This window comes from Eleutherodactylus coqui, chromosome 1 (genome assembly GCF_035609145.1).
Source record: "Eleutherodactylus coqui strain aEleCoq1 chromosome 1, aEleCoq1.hap1, whole genome shotgun sequence".
Taxonomy (NCBI): Eukaryota; Metazoa; Chordata; class Amphibia; order Anura; family Eleutherodactylidae; genus Eleutherodactylus; species Eleutherodactylus coqui.
In genome coordinates, this window is record NC_089837.1 from 164,437,717 (window position 1) to 164,457,226 (window position 19,510).

Here is a 19,510-nt window from a genome sequence, read left to right on the forward strand (position 1 = left end):
GTACAGAATGTTGGCACTTATTTTATATATGACATTTGACAATGTGAAAAAATGAAAATTCAAAATTGTGCAAAGTAACAATTTTAATAAATATACACAACTTTTAACAGTCCTTTTTTACTACCTAACAGAAGTACAACAAGGGGAAGAAAAAAATGTCACAGTCACTTGGATATGCAAAACCTTTACGGACTTATGATATGTCAAGTGACACATGTAAAGTTCCAAGTTTTCAGTCTGTCACTAAGGCGCAAACAGGCTTGTTCTCTAAGGGGATAAATAGCTTAGTGTATAAACTGTGAACCGACTAACGAGGGACAGTGAGCAGCATCACATGCAACCTGACATCTTCATCGTACTGCTCCATCAGATCCTGATGATGTAGTTCCATAGCAGGTGATGGGCCATTTCCAGCTTTTAAGCGTCCTCCTGAGCCAACATCTGGGAACTTCTGGCTCTCTGGTGATTCAACTCTGTGGTTGCGAGCACCGGAAACGGTTACCACAGTGCAAGATTCTGACCAAAACGTATCAGCTGACCTAGAAGGAGGAAGAAAAAAAAAATTAACCCTGCCTGCAATTGGCTTAATTCCGTGGGTTTTCCTAGTTCTTGCACTGTCCCTGCTTTTCTTCACTCCTACTTTAATAGATAAAGACATCGTATTTGGACAATTGGTATGTTTCTCCGAAGGTTGGTGCAGTATTGGGATGGAACCTGTACGTTTGCTTAAAAAAAGGAATTAAATGCTCAAATCTAATGTTATGTCTTTTTCGCCCAATAAGACGAATTTAACACAGCAAGTGTGTGAGAGAGAGAGAGGGGGTGGCTGAGTAAGTGGGTGAGCATACATGCATGTATACATACATGCACGCATACAGGCATGCATGCACACAGGAACGCGTGCGTGTACGCATACAGGCACGCGTGCGTGTACGCATAAGGCATGCACGCATACAGGCACGCGTGCGTGTACGCATAAGGCATGCATGCACGCACATAGGCATACAGGCATGCATGCGTGTACGCATACAGGCATGCATGCACGCACATAGGCATACAGGCATGCATGCGTGTACGCATACAGGCATGCGTGTACGCATACAGGCATGCGTGTACGCATACAGGCATGCGTGTACGCATAATGCGTGTACGCATAATGCGCGTACGCATAATGCGCGTACGCATAATGCGCGTACGCATAATGCGCGTACGCATAATGCGCGTACGCATAATGCGCGTACGCATAATGCGCGTACGCATAATGCGCGTACGCATAATGCGCGCACGCATAATGCGTGTACGCATAATGCGCGCATAAGGCATGCACGCATAATGCGCGCATAAGGCATGCACGCACGCATAAGGCATGCACGCATAAGGCATGCATGCCCGCACGCATAAGGCATGCAGGCACGCATGCCCGTACGCACAAGGCATGCACGCATGCCCGCACAAGGGCATGCACAAGGCATGCACGCATGCCTGCACGCATGCCTGCACGCATAAGGCATGCACGCATGCCCGCACGCATAAGGCATGCACGCATGCCCGCACGCATAAGGCATGCACGCATGCCCGAACGCATAAGGCATGCACGCATGCCCGCACAAGGCACGCATGCCCGCACGCATAAGGCACGCATGCCCGCACGCATAAGGCACGCATGCCCGCACGCATAAGGCACGCATGCCCACACGCATAAGGCATGCAGGCACGCATGCCCGTACGCACAAGGCATGCACGCATGCCCGCACAAGGGCATGCACAAGGCATGCACGCATGCCCGCACGCATAAGGCACGCATGCCCGCACGCATAAGGCACGCATGCCCGCACGCATAAGGCACGCATGCCCGCACGCATAATGCATGCATGCACGCATAATGCATGCACGCATGCCCGCACGCATAAGGCATGCACGCATGCCCGCACGCATAAGGCATGCATGCCCGCACGCATAAGGCATGCATGCCCGCACGCATAAGGCATGCACGCGCAAGGCATGCACGCATGTCCGCACGCATAAGGCATGCACGCATGCCCGCACGCATAAGGCATGCACGCATGCCCGCACGCATACGGCATGCACGCATGCCCGCACGCATACGGCATGCACGCATGCCCGCACGCATACGGCATGCACGCATGCCCGCACGCATACGGCACGCATGCCCGCACGCATACGGCACGCATGCCCGCACATAGGCATACAGGCAGGCACGCATAAGGCATGCATGCATGTACGCATACAGGCATGTACGCATACAGGCACGCATGCATGTACACATGAGCATATGCAAGCAATGAAAAATTTGGCAGATGCAGCAGCTTACCTCGCTGAGTGATGTCAGATGGTGTCCGAGCGAAGAGAAATTCTTCTCGAAACGCGTCCAAACGTCAGGATCCTCTCCACACGTTATTTTGCAATAAGGCGCACAAATCTGCAAAAAAAGACAGGTTGCGTCAGGTGGCGTCACGCAAATCTCAGGTGACGTACTCACCACACGTAGCGCACAAATCTTGGGTGTTGTCTCCACACGTAGCAGCGCACAGCGCACAAATCTCTGGTAACCGCGTCTCCACACATAGCAATGCAGCGGCATGCTGGGGATCGTGCTCGTGGACAATGCAGCGGCGACCATGCATGCAGCGGCATGCTGGGGATCGCGGCGACAATGCAGCGGCAAGCTGGGGATCGCGCTCGTGGACAATGCAGCTGCATGGCGACAATGCAGTGGCATGCTGGGGGATCGCGCTCGTGGACAATGCAGCGGCGACCATGTATGCAGCGGCATGCTGGGGATCGCGGCGACAATGCAGCGGCATGCTGGGGATTGCGGCGACAATGCAGCGGCATGCTGGGGATTGCGGCGACAATGCAGCGGCATGCTGGGGATCGCGGCGACAATGCAGCGGCATGCTGGGGATCGCGGCGACAATGCAGCGGCATGCTGGGGATCGCGGCGACAATGCAGCGGCATGCTGGGGATCGCGCTCGTGGACAATGCAGCGGCATGGCGATAATGCAGCGGCATGCTGGGGATCGCAGCGACAATGCAGCGGCATGCTGGGGATCGCGCTCGTGGACAATGCAGCGGCATGCTGGGGATCGCGCTCGTGGACAATGCAGCGGCATGGCGAAAATGCAGTGGCATGCTGGGGATCGCGCTCGTGGACAATGCAGCGGCATGCTGGGGATCGCGGCGACAATGCAGCGGCATGCTGGGGATCGCGCTCGTGGACAATGCAGCGGCATGCAGAATTGGCCGCCTCTCCGCCAATGCGCGCAGGGGAAGTAAGAGCGCAATTAAATGAGCAGATGCAGCAGCTTACCTTGGCTTTTAGTAGTCCTGTGTAAAACGTCCGCTGGCAAATCCACTTGCGCAAAAGATGTAAAACTTCCGCTGGCAAATCCACGTGCGCAAAAGAAATAATCACCTTTGGCAAAAGCACAAAAAAAACCTGCCAAAAAGCACAAAAAAAACCTGCCAAAAAGCACAAAAAATACCTGCCAAAAAGCACAAAAAATACCTGCCAAAAAGCACAAAAAATACCTGCCAAAAAGCACAAAAAATACCTGCCAAAAAGCACAAAAAATACCTGCCAAATCAATAACTCTCTGTGCCACACACGAGTGGCATGTAAACCGCGGGCAAGGCACAATCCTGTGTCCACACGAGTGCATGGCAAGGCACTGAACATGTGAAAGCGCGGGCAAAGCACAATCCTGTGCACGGCAATGCGCGGGCACGCCGCTGTTGGCTGAATCGGCCGCACAGGAGAACTCAGGCAGCACAATCCTGTGCACGGCAATGCGCGGGCACGCCGCTGTGTCACGTGGTGCCGATTCCAGCCAGCTGATTGGCTGAATCGGCCCCATAGGAGAACTCAGGCCTCCTTTGGTAATATGCGTACGGGTGACGTGTCGGGTCACGTGGGGTTAGTGAGCGGACAGCCCGCCCCGGGGACGGCACTACTCGCACATGTCGGGCCGGTACAAGGAGCGGCAGTACTGGGACAGCCGGTACCGCCAGGAGGAGCGGCTGCCCGCCGGGGGACACGAGTGGTTCGGGGCGTACTGTGACTTCGCGCCGCTGCTGAGGAGGGAGCTGCTGCCGGGGAGCCGAGGACTCGTGCTGGGTATCTGCGCCCCCTAGTGCTGTACTTGTGTTACTGCTGGCTTCCCCTGCGTGCTGTCCTGTGCGCGGCTACCTACCCTGTTTCCCTGAAAATAAGACATGGCATGATTTTCCAAAATTTTTGAGGATGCAAAATGATTTTTCAGCTTTTTGAGGATGCTTAAAATATATAAGCCCTACTCCAAAATCAAGCCTTGCTAACTGTTAATTAAAAAAGTCAATTTAAATAGTGTCCAGGCAGCTATACATGTAAAAAAGTTAAACCTTTTTGAACAAAAATTAATATAAGACACTGTCTTATTTTCGGGGAAACACGGTAGTAGCACTGCCCCGGGGGTGGTGTGGCTGTGGCCCCCAGCAGGCACCTCTTGTAGTAGATTCTGCATTTATGCCTCCAGTATAGCGGTATTGCTATGCTGCTTTGCATGTAAGGCTGCTCTCTCACCGGCTGCTTCTTCCCGTGGCGTCCAGAGCGCCGCGCTAATCGCAGTACAACACTCCCATTGATTCCAATGCCTCGCAGTCCAGTCCTCAAACGCGTCGTTTCTAGCAGTCTGATTTTGGCGCGCTGGCTGATCTATTTTAGCTCTATTTAACGCACCTCATCGCCCATCACAGTGATGCGGTGTGTTAAATGCCGCCGTAATGTGCATTTGATAATGCCACGCAAAATTACAGTAAAATGTCGCGGTTTCTGAACGCATGTGCGAGAGCAGCCTTAATGGAAGTAGATGTGATCCCACTGCGATTTACAAGTTACCGCGACGCGATGATAGTAAGATATCCAGCAAAAGCTGCCCTGGAACTTGACATAGGCTGCCCGCAGAATAGTTTTTGAACCCCTAACTAATGTAAAGAATTTGTCTTTAAGTGGTTTTCCAGGAATAAACTATTGATGCCCTCAGATTGATTGGCAATGCCCACAGCCCAGGATCCCTGCTGGGCTGGGTGATTGAACAGGGCGAGCAAACAGCCGCAGGCACATGGCATCACGTGGACTGAGAGCAGCTAAGTCACATTAAACCCCGGTAAATATATGCTGCTTGGTCCTGGGCTTTAATCCCCACCGATAACAGAAATACGGCGCAGGAGTAAAGCCTCTGCTCCTGTAATCAAGCAGCAGGTCGGGTGGCAGCTGTTAGTCACAGCTGAAGAACCAGAGGAGAAGGGAGAAGTGGTTTGTAAACACTCATACCTTCTTCTTTCCATGCTACATTGCGCTCAATGAGCGCTATCTACTAAGAAGTGGAAGCATTACTTCCTCTATGCGACCCGGCAATCATTTGACGGACGGGATCCCCTGGCACAGCAGGTTCTTAGCAGACCCTGACCAGCTCTGCCAGTGTCTATTGTCACTACAGGGGATGTTTTTCCCTGTAACTGTGGTTCCTATAAATGCCCCAGCTACAGTGGAAAATTGTGTTTAAAAAAAAAAAAAAAAATGTGAATGACCCCCAGAGGTCGTATATAAAGTCGTAGGGGACATAGATGTTTAAAAAAAATTGGTTAAAAAAATTTAATTACAGTATACAATAAAAATATACATAAAAAAAGAAAATGAACCTAAGCCGACGCCAACCAAAACAGTCACCGCGTAATCCAAAACTATATATCAAAACAAAATGAGGATCCCATTCCCTACTTTTATTTTATCGTAAATATACAAATTTATACAAACTATACACTTTAAATCGAGTTTTACCCGCAATTAAACTAAAAAATGGGGGGAAAGTTGGCGAAAAAAGTCATTAAAAATCGCCCTATGTGTCATGGAAAAAAAAAACACAGCAAAAATAATTTGGGTAAAATAACATGGGTAAAATCCCTAAAAAGTATCTGGCCCTTAAGGGGCTGATAAATGGCCTGGGGCTGCAGAGGATGAATGAGCCCAAATCCTTCTTCTCGGCCAGGCTGCCATAGGAGGATGTTGAGCTGCTTTCAACACTTTAATCTACCTTTATGGAGCTGGTCTTGTTCTCCAGCCAATAACAAGAATTTGGGGCCATCGCTCACCTAGTTCTTATCTGACTGCTTGTAAAACTTTGATAACCACAGATTTTCCTCCAATTGTACATCTCCTCCTGGGAGACTCCAGTCTAGACTGTGTGCTAGGATGACAGATGGTTCTGTAGGAGCCTAACAGACAACCTTCGCTTTACCTCTCCTTAGGCCTTAGTCACACGGGCGTAAATACGCGCATAAAAACCCACGGGCGTTTTTACGCGCGTATATACGCGGTTTTTTTACGCGCGTATTTACGCCCGTGTGACTAAGGCCTTAGATGGGTTGTATGATCTGTGCAGTGGCGGTCAGTATTACAAGGGCCACTGGAATACCCTATTAAGATTGGCTTTCTGTATAAACAATGGACTTTCTCCAAATAGGGCTACTTTTTGGGTTGTTTTCCATTGACGTCTTTATCAGGTCTTGTCTGACTACTAAAAAAAATTAAGCTGGCCCCTAAAGTGCACAGTAATGTAGAATTTAGAGCTAATTAGAGAGATTTTTTTGTCTCCCTGTAGGATGTGGTACAAGCTCATTGAGTGCTGCGCTACACAACGAAGGAGTGAGACCGCTTGTCAGTATTGACTACTCCCCAGTATGCATCAAGGAGATGGCACAGAGGCATGCCAACGTACCAGACATGAGCTGGATGGTCATGGATGCCCGACACCTTCAGCTCCCTGATGGAACATTTGACCTGGTTATTGAAAAAGGAACACTGGATGCTATGATGGTGGATGAGAAAGATCCGTGGAGACCGTCTCAGGACGCCATTACTCTTGTGGATGAAGTGCTAAGTGAGGTAGGATACTTGTTTATGTCAATTAACCCTACAATGCCGTGTGGCTCCAAGCCTCACCACAACTGCAAAGAAGAAGGACTAAGGCAAAGCCCTCAGCTTGTCAGTCGATTTAGAGGACCTAATTGTAGGAAATATTTTAATGGAAATTTATTTTCTTAATCCATATAAAGACGGGGCAGACGAGGCATGCTGTGGTTTGAGAAAAACTGCAACAGACCTGCAAAATCACTTGTTATATGGTAAATGTGAATGAAGTCAAAAAAGGAAAAGCTTCCATAAAAGTAACATGTCTGCTGCAGATGTTTAAAGGGGTCTTGTCCCTTTTTACTATTGATGACCGGTCCTCGGGATAGGTCATCAATAGCCAATCAACGGGGATCTGGCCCACTGTCAGCATAGTGGGGCTGGGCATCTGCATTAGGCCTTATGTCCACGGGGAAAATCAGGCCCGCTACGGATTCTCCATGGAGAATTCGTAGCGGGTCCCTCCTGCCCCGCGGACATGAGGGCTGAAAATAAGAATAAACTTATACGCAGCGGACCGGGCAGGTCTTCTCCTCTTCGCGGCTGGATCTTCTTTCTTCGGCCCGGCACGTGCTCGGATGTGCTCGGCACGCCGGGAGCGTGCCGGGCACATCCGCCGGGCCGAAGAAAGAAGATCCTGCTGCGAAGGAAGGAAGACCTGCATCGCCCGGAGCAGGTGAGTTTAATTCAGGCGCGGGTCTCCTGCGGATCCGGACGGCTTCCATAGGCATCAATAGAAGCCTGCGGCAGCCGTCCCCGCGGGAGACCAGCACCTAAATGGAGCATGGTCCATTTTTTTTCATGCTCCAGGATTTTTTAAATTCCCTTTTATTGACCATCCGCAGGTATTTATCTACCCGCGGGTGGTCAATGCATTCCTATGGGGTGCGGATCCGCTGCGGATTTAAAATCTTCTTTTCCCCATGGACATGAGGCCTTAGTGGTCAGGGCTGGATGGGTAATACGCAGCTTTATTCCCATTGAACTGCCTTTTACTCTTCCAGCTTGTTCTACCAAGTCGAGATACCAATAGAAAAAATGTTTCAGACACCATTATAATTATACAATCACAATCTTTTACTGTAAGAATTGTAAAGTGACTAAGAGAATGTATCCCTGACATTAGATGTACATCCCAGCCAGCCCATCAGACGGGGAAGCCCTCGAATTCCACTGAGACAGGAGCCATGTCTGCATCAGGGTAAACTTCCCAGGCATCTCGTCAGATCCATTGGCAAGCTTCCTAGCCACATACTTTCAAGCCGATCTTGTATACTGTTTACAAAAACTCTCTTCCTTCTGACTCGTCTTAATATTTCTTTGCCTGTGTCGTCTCATCGCCAAATATTGGTCAGATACCCGGAGATGTCACAAGCAAACATTAACAGTCATTGTTTTACATGGGGTCTATGTTAAATACACTGTCAATAGAATACCTTGTTATCTTAACCCCTTAGTGACAGAGCATTTTTGCTTTTTCCTACTCCTTTTTAAAAAATCGTAGCTCCTTTATTTATCCATTGACGTCGCTGTATGAGGGCTTGTTTTTTGCGTGACGAGTTGTATTTTTCAATGGCCCTATTTATTGTACTGTACTTATAATGTACTGAAAAACTTTTTAAAAATTCTTAGTGGAGAGAAATGGAAAAAAAAACCGACATTCCACCATCTTTCGGTGCTTCCTGTTTCTACGGCGCACAAACTGCAACAAAAACGACCTGATATTTTTATTCTATGGGTCAGTATGATTACTACGATACCAAACTTATATATATATTTTTTTTGCTGTAGTACTTGTATTTTTTTTTTAAGATGTTTAATTTTTTTCAATTATTTTCTGCGGTCATTTTGTACGCGCGATAACTTTTTTTATTTTTCTGTCGACGTAGTTGTGCAAGGGCTCATTTTTTGCCGGATGTCCTGTAGTTTCCGATAGTATCAATTTTGAATACATACAACTTTTTGATCGCTTTTTATTGCATTTTTTCTGGAAGACAGGGTAACTAAAAAAGTGTAATTCTGGCATTCTTTTTTTTTTTTTTTTTTTTCGGACGACGTTCACCGTGCAGGAAAAATAATGCACTACTTTGATAGATCGGACTTTTACGGACGCGGTGATACCAAATACATATTTTTATTTTATGATTTAGATTTTTTAGTAGTTGATATGGCAAAAGGGGGGCGATTTAAACTTTAATAACTTTTTTTTTTTTCTTTTTACAATTTAAAAAACTTTATTGATCTTTTTTCTTACTTTACTTTGAAGTCCCCCTGGGGGACTTTAACATGCAATGCTTTGATCGCTCCTGCAGTATGACGTAATGCGTAATCCTATAGCATTACGTCATACTGCTTTTTTACAGGCAGTCTATCAAGCCACCCTGTGTGGATGGCTTGATAGGCAGTCTGCTAAGGCAGCCCTGGGGCCATTCATTAGGCCCCCGGCTGCCATGACACCTGCACAGCTCCCCCGATCTCACCGCGGGGGGGGGGGGCTGTGCGGGACCCCCAAACAGCGTTCGGGGGATTTAAATGCCGCTGTCAGAATTGACAGCGGCATTTAAAGGGTTAATAGCCACGAACGGCCGAGCGCGGTTATTGCCTGCGGGTGTCAGCTGTAATAAACAGCTGACGCCCGCGCTGTAGGGAGGGAGATAGCGGCGCTACCTCCCTCCATACACGTCCTGCAACAGCAGGACGTAGTTTTACGATAGCGCCGTCACTAAGGGGTTAAACTATACAATACACTGAAAACCTCTTCTACAAACAGAAAAGGGTTACACTTAAGCGACATGCACATAAGCGAGTCGTGTGCATTGCCAGACACACAAAACTTGTGCGAATATGAATGCCATTCTCTTAAAAGTTTTCTTGTTGTTTATTTTGCACCCCTCTGTAATGCTGCAAAGTTAAAAATCGTTGCATGTTCTAGCTTCAAACATTCCTCGGAACACATCACCCATTATTTTCATTGGGACCTTTAAAGGCATCGCATGGCACTTGCATGCCATATGATGTGATATTTCCCATTGAAATCAATAAGAAACACTTGTGATCCTCCAGCGCTGGTGAAGCAGGTGCCTGAAGATCGATCGCAATTTCCCAGCAGTGAAGCAAGGTGTTTTTGAGAATGAAAAACGCCTCACATCTGCGTGTAAAACACGCCAAGAAACTCGGCCCAAATGGCGCTTGCCTGTGTGAATGTAGCCTAAATGTTGCTATGGCTTCTAAAATACAATATGGAGGACATATGGAGAGAGTCACCAATCAGCGTAGCACTATAAAGCCCTGACCACCAATGACTACATTCAGCCCTTCCGCACTTACAGCCGCCAGAGGATCAGCAGGTCCCCAACGATCTGCTATTGATGACCTATTCTGAGGATAGGTCATCAATAGTAAAAAGTGACAAAACCCCTTTGAAACTTTACTAAATGCATTCTGCTCCCTCTATTGGCATATGCGAGGCTACTATAATATTTCATTCAAACTTGTTTTAGTTCCGGATTCTAAACAGATTAGGGCTGTGTCTCTGCACTGATATTTCCCACAGTTGCTAGTGTAATCATGTCTGCACACCCCTTGGCCTCCTACACACTTTTTGTACAGCATTGTTAAATGCTTCTAAGAGAAAACACTAGCCAGGAAGGCAAATGTCCAGTTGATCGACTCCAAAGGTTAACATTTGGTGCGCAGACTGTATCTCGGCCCATTGCATGTATGCAGTCCAACACAGAAGAAATGTTCAGTACTCAAGATATTCCACAAACCATTAAAATGCTTTATTTGTTGTATTTTTAGCCATTGCATGCTGTGACTTAGGAACTAAGGACATGTTCATACGGAATGCATAGATACACTAATATCAATTTATAATCACTGAAAAGGGGGGCATATACAGAAAGAAATTACAGAAGTGGCCATATACTTACTGATCTACTATTACAAGAGGGCAGGTAAAATCAACCCATACCTCAACATGCAGACAGGCAAACTGCTATATGGAGGAGCAATAGCACAGCTGCAAGGTGCTGATGAACAACCCCTCACACACCTTCCTTAATACTGAGGGGGGCGGCTGCTATTCTTGCACAGAGATAAGGCATACAAAGGATGTTGGGCCACATGGTACTGCACCATGCAGGCTTACAATTTAGTAACGCTATATTTCAATCTAGCGTGCTGCCCTGTGCAGTATCCCAGGAGGAAGCCCTCAGTTGAGGAGACAGCGAGGTAGAGAAAGGCCTTGTCACGGGTGGCTCTACATTCTCCTCCCCTAAGTGTACCTCGGGACCCGACACCCATTACCGCAAGGGGAGTTTCACGAAATGGGTAATTTGGGTTACCTGCAGTCCTGTTTGTCACTTGTGACGCCACTGTTCCTCCTGCTGGAGTGGATCCCTCAGACGAATAAAGTAATCCAGACACAGAAGGATATCTTTTAGAACAAAACCTGGAACGGTCGGTCTTGCCCATTTACTTAACTCTTGTAAAACAGTCTTGATACAGAAATAAGTGAAGATATTTTAACGATAAAGGTTCTCGGGGCATTTGAATAATCCACAGTCCGAGTTATCTGTTGGATCTCTCTCCCAGCTAAACTCTCTCCACCAGCAAACGCTCACTCTATCCTCACTAGGCAGCAGTTTCCATTTCTCCGGATACATGCGGTACCTGTGCTATACACCCATGCGTTTCCAACATGTCCGAGCTTTCACTCTCTTTAGAGATGGAGGCCATAGGTAGTCGCTCTGCAGGGCTGGGCCGAGGTGGGAACGGCAGACCACCTCTCCGACTCTTCCATGTTTCCTCTCTCTTCACTCCAACTCCACAGACTCTCAGATTCTGACTACGCTTTTTATATCACACGCAAGACTAAACAATACATTTTCCTGACATGACCAGACATTAACTTATTCATGCCTGCAAACACCCATTACACATAAATCTGACTCGTTCTCCATTCAAGACAGTAGTACAAGACACACATATAACATGCACTCTAAAGTGCTGGAGGGGCCCCTAACTCTGGGCCACTACACCCTGCACCTCATAGATGAACCAAAATATTACCCAATACCTTGTATTTATCAGTAACGTGCAGTGTGGCTTTGAATACCTGGGGAGCCCAGTGTGCCAGTTGTGGTTCACCTATGAGATGCAGGGAAGCCAGCTGGTTTGAAATATGGCATCCTTAGGGCACCTTCACATATGCCCATAGCGGTGTAGAAGGAAACAGCACCACTAACCATACAGCAACAAAATACAGTTTTAGTTTCTTATTACAACTAGAACTTTTTTCAAGCAGTTGTTTCTTTATTAAACCTTTCCAAGTGCAAATAAAAATACAATCCACATACAAACTGGTGTATTTTGGTAGAGCCCGATATAAACCTATATCCAAGGTAAGTTGACAGTCTTCAAATAGTTATGCACATAAACATATACATTTATAGATGTATGAATACAGATATGTACGGTATACTGACACAAACAGAAAAGTTTCACTGGTGGTTCACAAAAATAGGAAGGAACAGCCTATCAACCCTAATCATATAAGCACTAATGAAGTAGAGAGCCTAGCGTTCTGTCTCTGTACCTATGACTAAAGAAGTCTTCTAGAGTTGAGTAAGTATACTCGCTAAGGCACATTACTCGAGCGAGTAGTGCCTTAGCCGAGTATCTCCCCGCTCGTCTCTTAAGATTCGGGGGCCGGCGCGGGTGACAGGTGAGTTGCGGGGGGGGGGGGGGGCGTGGGGGGAGAGAGGGAGAGAGAGATCTCCTCTCCGTTTCTCCCCCCGCCGTCCCCCGAATCTTTAAATCTTTAGAAACTAGCGGGGAGATACTCGGCTAAGGCACTACTCGCTCGAGTAATGTGCCTTAGGGGTCATTCCGTGTCAGTTCAACCAACGCTCCCGGTCGACCATCTCAGATTTCAATGAAACTTTGCACAAAGATAGACCCTGACCCTAAACTAAGATAGCCAGAATATTAGGCTTCAAAGTGCTTTGGTTCACGAGCTACAGGTCTTAATCTAGGGGGTTGTCATGTGATTACAGCGCGCAACCTGAAAAAAGTGGCGATTTCAATCCATTGCCAAGCCAGTTCCAATGACTCTAGAGCAATGAAACTTCACACACTAGGAGAACTTTTGGTGCTGAATCCAGCTAAGCTACTCAGACTGCCCCTCTTATCATCATTCTGCCACCATTGCATGTCAAAGTAGCTGAAAAATTCTATTGCGCAAAATAAAACTCATATTTTAAGCAGTAATAACTCATAATCAATGCAATCCAACTCAGCTATGAATTTATCAATGTGTACTCCATAGAAATGTTTCTCATTATTCCCATTATAGACCCAAAAGGATGCATAGCTCTTAAGATACAATGAGTCAAAAATGGCAAAAAACACTTTTTTGCTCATTTTTCCCTTTTTCAAAGGCGAAAATCGGAATGTACTCCATTTTTATTTTTTTTCATTTTTGTTCTATTTGGAAGAGAATTTTTTGCTCTACAAGATTCGATGTTTTTCATTTTGTTCCCAGACCTTCTAGATGGGAAAATATCAATGCCTGTGAAGGTCCTATGCACTCGCGGAGGTCAAATAATAAAATAAGTGTACGTTTTGCATGGATGTATAATTAGTTTAGAAATCATGAGAAGGTAAATTATTTTTGGAATGAGACAACTTTTTGTGCTCAAGAAACGTATGTGATCAAAAATTGCATGGCGAGTTCAGGTGAGCCACAAGCTTTGGCCTAAGATGGTCAGAATATTATTGAGTGTTGCATAATGATTGTGGTATATTACAGTGATCACTGGGCTTATTTAGCACTCTATCCAGATTGGATACTAAGATTATCTAAGGCTAGCATTTGTGTAATAAATAACTAGTTATGTGATCAAAAATTGCATGGCGAGTTCAGAACTAGTTGTTTATTACACAAATGCTAGCCTTAGATAATCTTAGTCTCCAATATGGATAGAGTACTAAATAAGCCCAGTGATCACTGTAATATAGCACAATCATTATGCAACACTCAATGATATTCTGACCATCTTAGGCCAAAGCTTGGGGCTCACCTGAACTCGCCATGCAATTTTTGATCACATAAGTTTCTTGAGCACAAAAAGTTGTCTCATTCCAAAAATAATTTACCTTCTCATGATTTCTAAACTAATTATACATCCATGCAAAACTTACACTTATTTTATTATTTGACCTCCGCGAGTGCATAGGACCTTCACAGGCATTGATATTTTCCCATCTAGAAGGTCTGGGAACAAAATGAAAAACATCGAATCTTGTAGAGCAAAAACTTCTCTTCCAAATAGAACAAAAATGAAAAAAAATAAAAATGGAGTACATTCCGATTTTCGCCTTTGAAAAAGGGAAAAATGAGCAAAAAAGTGTTTTTTGCCATTTTTGACTCATTGTATCTTAAGAGCTATGCATCCTTTTGGGTCCATAATGCGAATAATGAGAAACATTTCTATGGAGTACACATTGATAAATTCATAGCTGAGTTGGATTGCATTGATTATGAGTTATTACTGCTTAAAATATGAGTTTTATTTTGCGCGATAGAATTTTTCAGCTACTTTGACATGCAATGGTGGCAGAATGATGATAAGAGTGGCAGTCTGAGTAGCTTAGCTGGATTCAGCACCAAAAGTTCTCCTAGTGTGTGAAGTTTCATTGCTCTAGAGTCATTAGAACTGGCTTGGCAATGGATTGAAATCGCCACTTTTTTCAGGTTGCGCGCTGTAATCACATGACAACCCCCTAGATTAAGACCTGTAGCTCGTGAACCAAAGCACTTTGAAGCCTAATATTCTGGCTATCTTAGTTTAGGGTCAGGGTCTATCTTTGTGCAAAGTTTCATTGAAATCTGAGATGGTCGACCGGGAGCGTTGGTTGAACTGACACGGAATGACCCTTAGGGAGTATACTCGCTCATCTCTAAAGTCTTCCCATGAAAGGGAAGGAAATTAGGGTGTGACTAGAACTGCTTGTGTTCAAAACTGTTTCCAGGTAGCACATGTGGCGATTTATTTTAAAGAATTGTCACAGCTATTGCTCATTCACATCAGTTCAAGGGTTCCAAATTCCATTAGACCAGAATTGAATGAACCAAATAATATAAATAGTCAACGGGAGATTCTGAACGGAACCACCTCCGCTGATGTGAATGAACCCTTACAGTGTTGGTGAACCCCAACAAAGTCAGGACACAGCATGTTGTGTTTTCCCTTTTTTTTTATTCTAGCATGCTCTGGAAAATTTGATAGCATTATGTTAATGGGATTTATAAGAATATTCACTCCCATATTACATCTGTCCTTTGCTTTATACTTTCATGGCCGCTAAAACATATTTTTTACCCCATGCCCTTTCTTCTCCATCTGGGATCCCAGTTCTGATCTTGGCTGGTCAATAGAGGTTTACTTATTTCTGTTTATTTTTCTCTTATACATACACACTATAATTAGAAATGCTTTCATGTTTTGAAGTAATTCTTTTATTTGAGCACTAGGTGGAGCTGTTTGTTTGACAGTTCTGTTCCTTGTCATGTGTTGTATACTTGTAGCTCTTACCTGTTTTCTGCAATTGCATTTATATTTGTATGCTTTTTAAAAAAAATCTATCTACATGGGAACATTACATAACGTGGCCCCAGGGCCATGGCAAGTAATAATGTCTGCTTGTATGTATTGTTGACTGCACTACAAATGCTTTTTTTCCCCATTTTTCTGCATGCAGCCTGAAGGACAGCAAAGTGTAGTAGCGCACAGGTGATATTTTTATATTGTTTGTTCATAGAAAAAGTCAGTTTTATTTTGCTATTTTTATGGAATACGTCACGAAATAAAGTAACATTATATAAACTACTTGCATCCAGTTATGTAGACAGTAGATGGTTTAATTCTTGCTATGGCTACGTGCTGGTGGGGTATGTGTATTCCTATACAGTACTTCCAATTTCTCCTTGTCTACACTACCCTAATATAGAAATAGACATATTGTGTCACACAGAAAAAGGTCACAGCATCACAAGTTGGAGATCAGGGCTACTTAGGCTTTTTTTTTCCCTTTAAGCATGGACTATTACAATCGTGTGCAAATCCGACATGTTACACAAAAGCTGTCTTTTACAAGCTCGCCTTTCTTCCGAAACATAGCATTTTCACTTTATTGTAATGGACCATGTTTAATAAAAGCAGCCTAAAAGAAGTCCTGGATGTCCACCTTGTGATGTTATGCCGTTTCTTTGTGTGGGATGTTTTGGAGGTGGCGCTTCACGGTCTTGTGCACAGCCAGAAGGATCCCTGGTGCTGTCCATCTTTCTATCATGCAAAATTTGCATTTGTGAATTTTAGTAAAACTAAAAAGTCAGATTGCTGTTTAGCTCCATCATGGCTCTGGGTGCATACAAAAAAATGAACCTAGAAGAACTCAACAGCACCACTTTGCACTGGTGTGTGTTGATTATATACTCCACCCACTCTGCTAGCCTTTGTCAAGTATAATGGCTTCTACAGGTCAGTACAAACTGACCACTTATTAATTACATCTGCTTGTTAAAGGGATCCTGTCAGCAGGTTCATACTGCCTGAACCATGTGCATCATGAACCTGGAACAGGTATGCCCATTACCCTGGTGTATGTTTCTGAATAAACATACTCTGAAGTTTGACTTGGAATGGGGCTTTGAGTCAAAAAGGTGGGCTTCATCCGTCTCTTCCCTTCTGCCACATGTTGATTGACGGCTCCACACAAAATCTGACAGAGCTGCCAGTCAACATACTGCAGGTAGAGAGAGACGGACGCAGCCCGCCTCTTTGGCTTGGAGTTCGGTACTAAGTCAGACTTCAAAATGTGTTTATTCTACATCACCTTAGTGTTTCAGAGTAACACAGGGGGACCATAGACATGGTTGTCCCAGGTGCAGTCAGCATGAACCTTGCAACAGGTTCCCTTCAATGCAAATTCCTTATTGAGCACTCATGTGGCTACAACTAAACGCATAAACTCATGCACATAAGAAACCTCCAATGCCTTACAGCAGGGGTCCCCAACTCCAGTCCTCAGGGACCACCAACAGGTCATGTTTTCAGGATATCCTATGGTAAGAACACCGCTGGCAATGTCTGAGGCACCGACAATAATTACATCACCTGTGTAATACTAAGGAAATCCTGAAAACATAACCTGTTGGGGGTCTCTGAGGACTGGAGCTGGGGAACACTGCCTTACAGTGCATACGGCTTCTGAGCCTATTGTTGGAAGTATACATAGGAAAGATTTCTCCATGTATATGTTAGATGAAAGATTCCAATGTATGTCACAGTATATAAGCATATAAATGTACACTAAGCAGTCTTTTGGCCTCCTTTGACTAAATAAACAGATCCCTAAACTTTATGTACGCATGGCCCAAGCTCTTACTTGGGTATACACACAGCCTGGTTTACATAACCTTGGCTTATAGAGGAGAGCCTCTGATTGTACATGCTACATGTAGAACTGTGCATTGGAGGCTTACAAGACTACGTAGAGTACCTGCCTTCACGGTCGGAGCCTACAACGGGTAACAGCTCAACAAAACCAGGCAGTTGCTACGTGGCAGAACATTGCCCCAGCAAAATAATGCACGGAGCACACATCATGCCTGCTTAACGCACATGGCCAGGAGTTTACTGTACTCGATGGCCCAGACTTCAGGCTAGTGGAATATTTTTGTGATGTTCTAGAATGAGTGTCATAGCTTGGGTAGACGGCCAACAACTCTGCAGCAACTGTGTGATATTCCCTGGATCTGAATCCCTAATTGCCTGACTCCTTTATCAAACAAATACAACAACTCGGATTCCAGTAGCAGAAATGTTTAACTAATGGAGTTTCCTCAGTGTGGATCCCAACATCTCCGTTGTAGCCACGCACCAATCTTTAAAAGGACAAAGTTGATGGATGTTAAGATTGCGGGGGTGGAGCCATGCGGGTGAATAAAGTGTAATTATAAAGCACGATCACTACATATGGGCCCCATTCTTTTATTTTTTTTATTTTTTTTTTCTTGCAACACTTATACTTCAGCCTCACAATGTTTTGGTCAATGTTATCTTTTAGCTGTTTCATTTTGAACATGTATTTTATATTTCACTGTTACACAAAAACAAACATTGAAGGCTTGCCAAGCAAAGAGAAGAAAGAACACGTAAGGTTGAAATGCAAGCGCTAGCTGGATGACCAAGAGGAAAAAATAATCCCCTAGCGGGCGCTGTGCGGGTCCCTGCCGCTGCTCTACGGAGCTCCGGGCACTTGACGGTGCATCTTTTGCTAATGACAGGGTTTGAAGACCCCGCCTCCGGCAAGAAATTGTTCTGATTGGTTCCTCAAGTGTGGACGTCAAGTGTGGAGTGATGGACAGCGCCATCTAGGGGAGTATTGTGGGTTTTTTTTTCCCACCTTCCTTGGCTGCAAAAATGCATGACAGCGCTGCTGAATCCGCAGTAAACGCAGGATTGGAAATTGATGCATTCCTGCAAACACCTGTGTGAGGGAGGCCTGATAAAGTCCAAAAATCTTTTGTTATTTTCTTTTTTTTTTTTTCTTTAGACCTATGTGCCCTTGCATGTGTTACTAGTGACCTCTGACCTATTTAGTTTAATGAAAGGTGGAGCTCTTGGTACTAAACAGATCTGTGGCCCTGTCAGTTTCCATGGATACAAAGACAGTATTGAGTGTTGTCTGGTCAGGTTGTCATGGAAACAAAGCTGCCTTTAGGCATCTATTTTTTTAGGCAGACACATGCTTCTCTCTGCCTCCTTGGAAGATACAAGTTTATGAGATTCTGGATTGCACATCCCTAATCCCTTGACAAATCAATGGTCTGCCCGCTCTGCTTCTTACATCTCACGTTCTCTACCATGTACCCGCAATACACCTTTCTGTCTCCTTCTAAAAATGTAGTGACGTATTCTGCTTCGTTAGAGAACTCAGACTGTCTGTTATTGCTAGCTGTTGATGAACCCCTCCATCTGTGTTGCTTTCCATGTAGTTTCTCAGCTGCTGACCTCTCCAATTGTGTTTTGTTGCACAGGTTAGTCGAGTCCTCGCCCCCAGCGGACGCTTCGTATCGATCACCTTCTCCCCTCCACATTTCCGTGCTCGTCACTATGCACAGCCTCAGTACGGCTGGTCTGTGTCTTGTGATACGTATGGCAGGGACTTCCATTATTTCTTCTACACTATGCACAAAGGGAGACAATTGACATCTTTGGACTTTGAGAGGGGACAGAGTCTTCATAAGTCGCATGTGGACCTGGAGCAAACGGCAACTCTTCTAGAACACGATGATGAAGATTTTCTTAATAACATCCAAGTATGAAGGAAGAGTAATGCTGGTCGTTGTGCCTGGAAGGTGTGATGTAAAGTTCTGTTCTTTCCTTGAGGTTTTTAATAGATAACTTTTATAAGAAATATGGTGTGTTGGAGTATTTAGTACGGAGTGAAAACTTATATATTTTTTGCAGGTG

The 19,510-nt window shown here is 45.2% G+C and overlaps 1 protein-coding gene and 1 long non-coding RNA gene across 4 annotated transcripts; one reads left to right on the top strand and one right to left on the bottom strand.

Annotated features, from left to right (window-relative positions):
* Window positions 1-65: 65 nt before the first annotated feature.
* Window positions 66-3,880, bottom strand: LOC136627861 (uncharacterized). 3 transcript variants are annotated; one of them, XR_010792830.1, is made up of 4 exons: window positions 3,554-3,880; window positions 3,333-3,484; window positions 2,333-2,440; window positions 66-539 (listed from the first exon to the last, which is right to left on the bottom strand). It is a non-coding gene; the product is annotated as an uncharacterized lncRNA (long non-coding RNA). The 3 variants fall into 3 exon arrangements; XR_010792831.1 differs by having other exon boundaries at window positions 3,333-3,461; window positions 3,531-3,878; XR_010792829.1 differs by lacking the exon at window positions 3,554-3,880 and having other exon boundaries at window positions 3,333-3,524.
* Window positions 3,881-3,919: 39 nt separating this feature from the next.
* EEF1AKMT4 (EEF1A lysine methyltransferase 4) lies at window positions 3,920-19,454 on the top strand. The gene is made up of 3 exons (XM_066603273.1): window positions 3,920-4,139; window positions 6,661-6,944; window positions 19,075-19,454. The coding sequence occupies exons 1-3, from the start codon at window positions 3,983-3,985 to the stop codon at window positions 19,360-19,362; spliced, it is 729 nt and encodes a 242-aa protein (XP_066459370.1). The 5' UTR covers window positions 3,920-3,982; the 3' UTR covers window positions 19,363-19,454.
* Window positions 19,455-19,510: the final 56 nt, after the last annotated feature.

Excerpts from the sequence above, each read along its gene's own strand:
- EEF1AKMT4 (XM_066603273.1), top strand. The coding sequence starts at position 3,983 with ATGTCGGGCCGGTACAAGGAGCGGCAGTACTGGGACAGCCGGTACCGC. Across the intron at positions 4,140-6,660 it reads GAGCCGAGGACTCGTGCTGG|GATGTGGTACAAGCTCATTG; the intron begins GTATCTGCGCCC and ends GTCTCCCTGTAG. Across the intron at positions 6,945-19,074 it reads TGGATGAAGTGCTAAGTGAG|GTTAGTCGAGTCCTCGCCCC; the intron begins GTAGGATACTTG and ends TTTGTTGCACAG.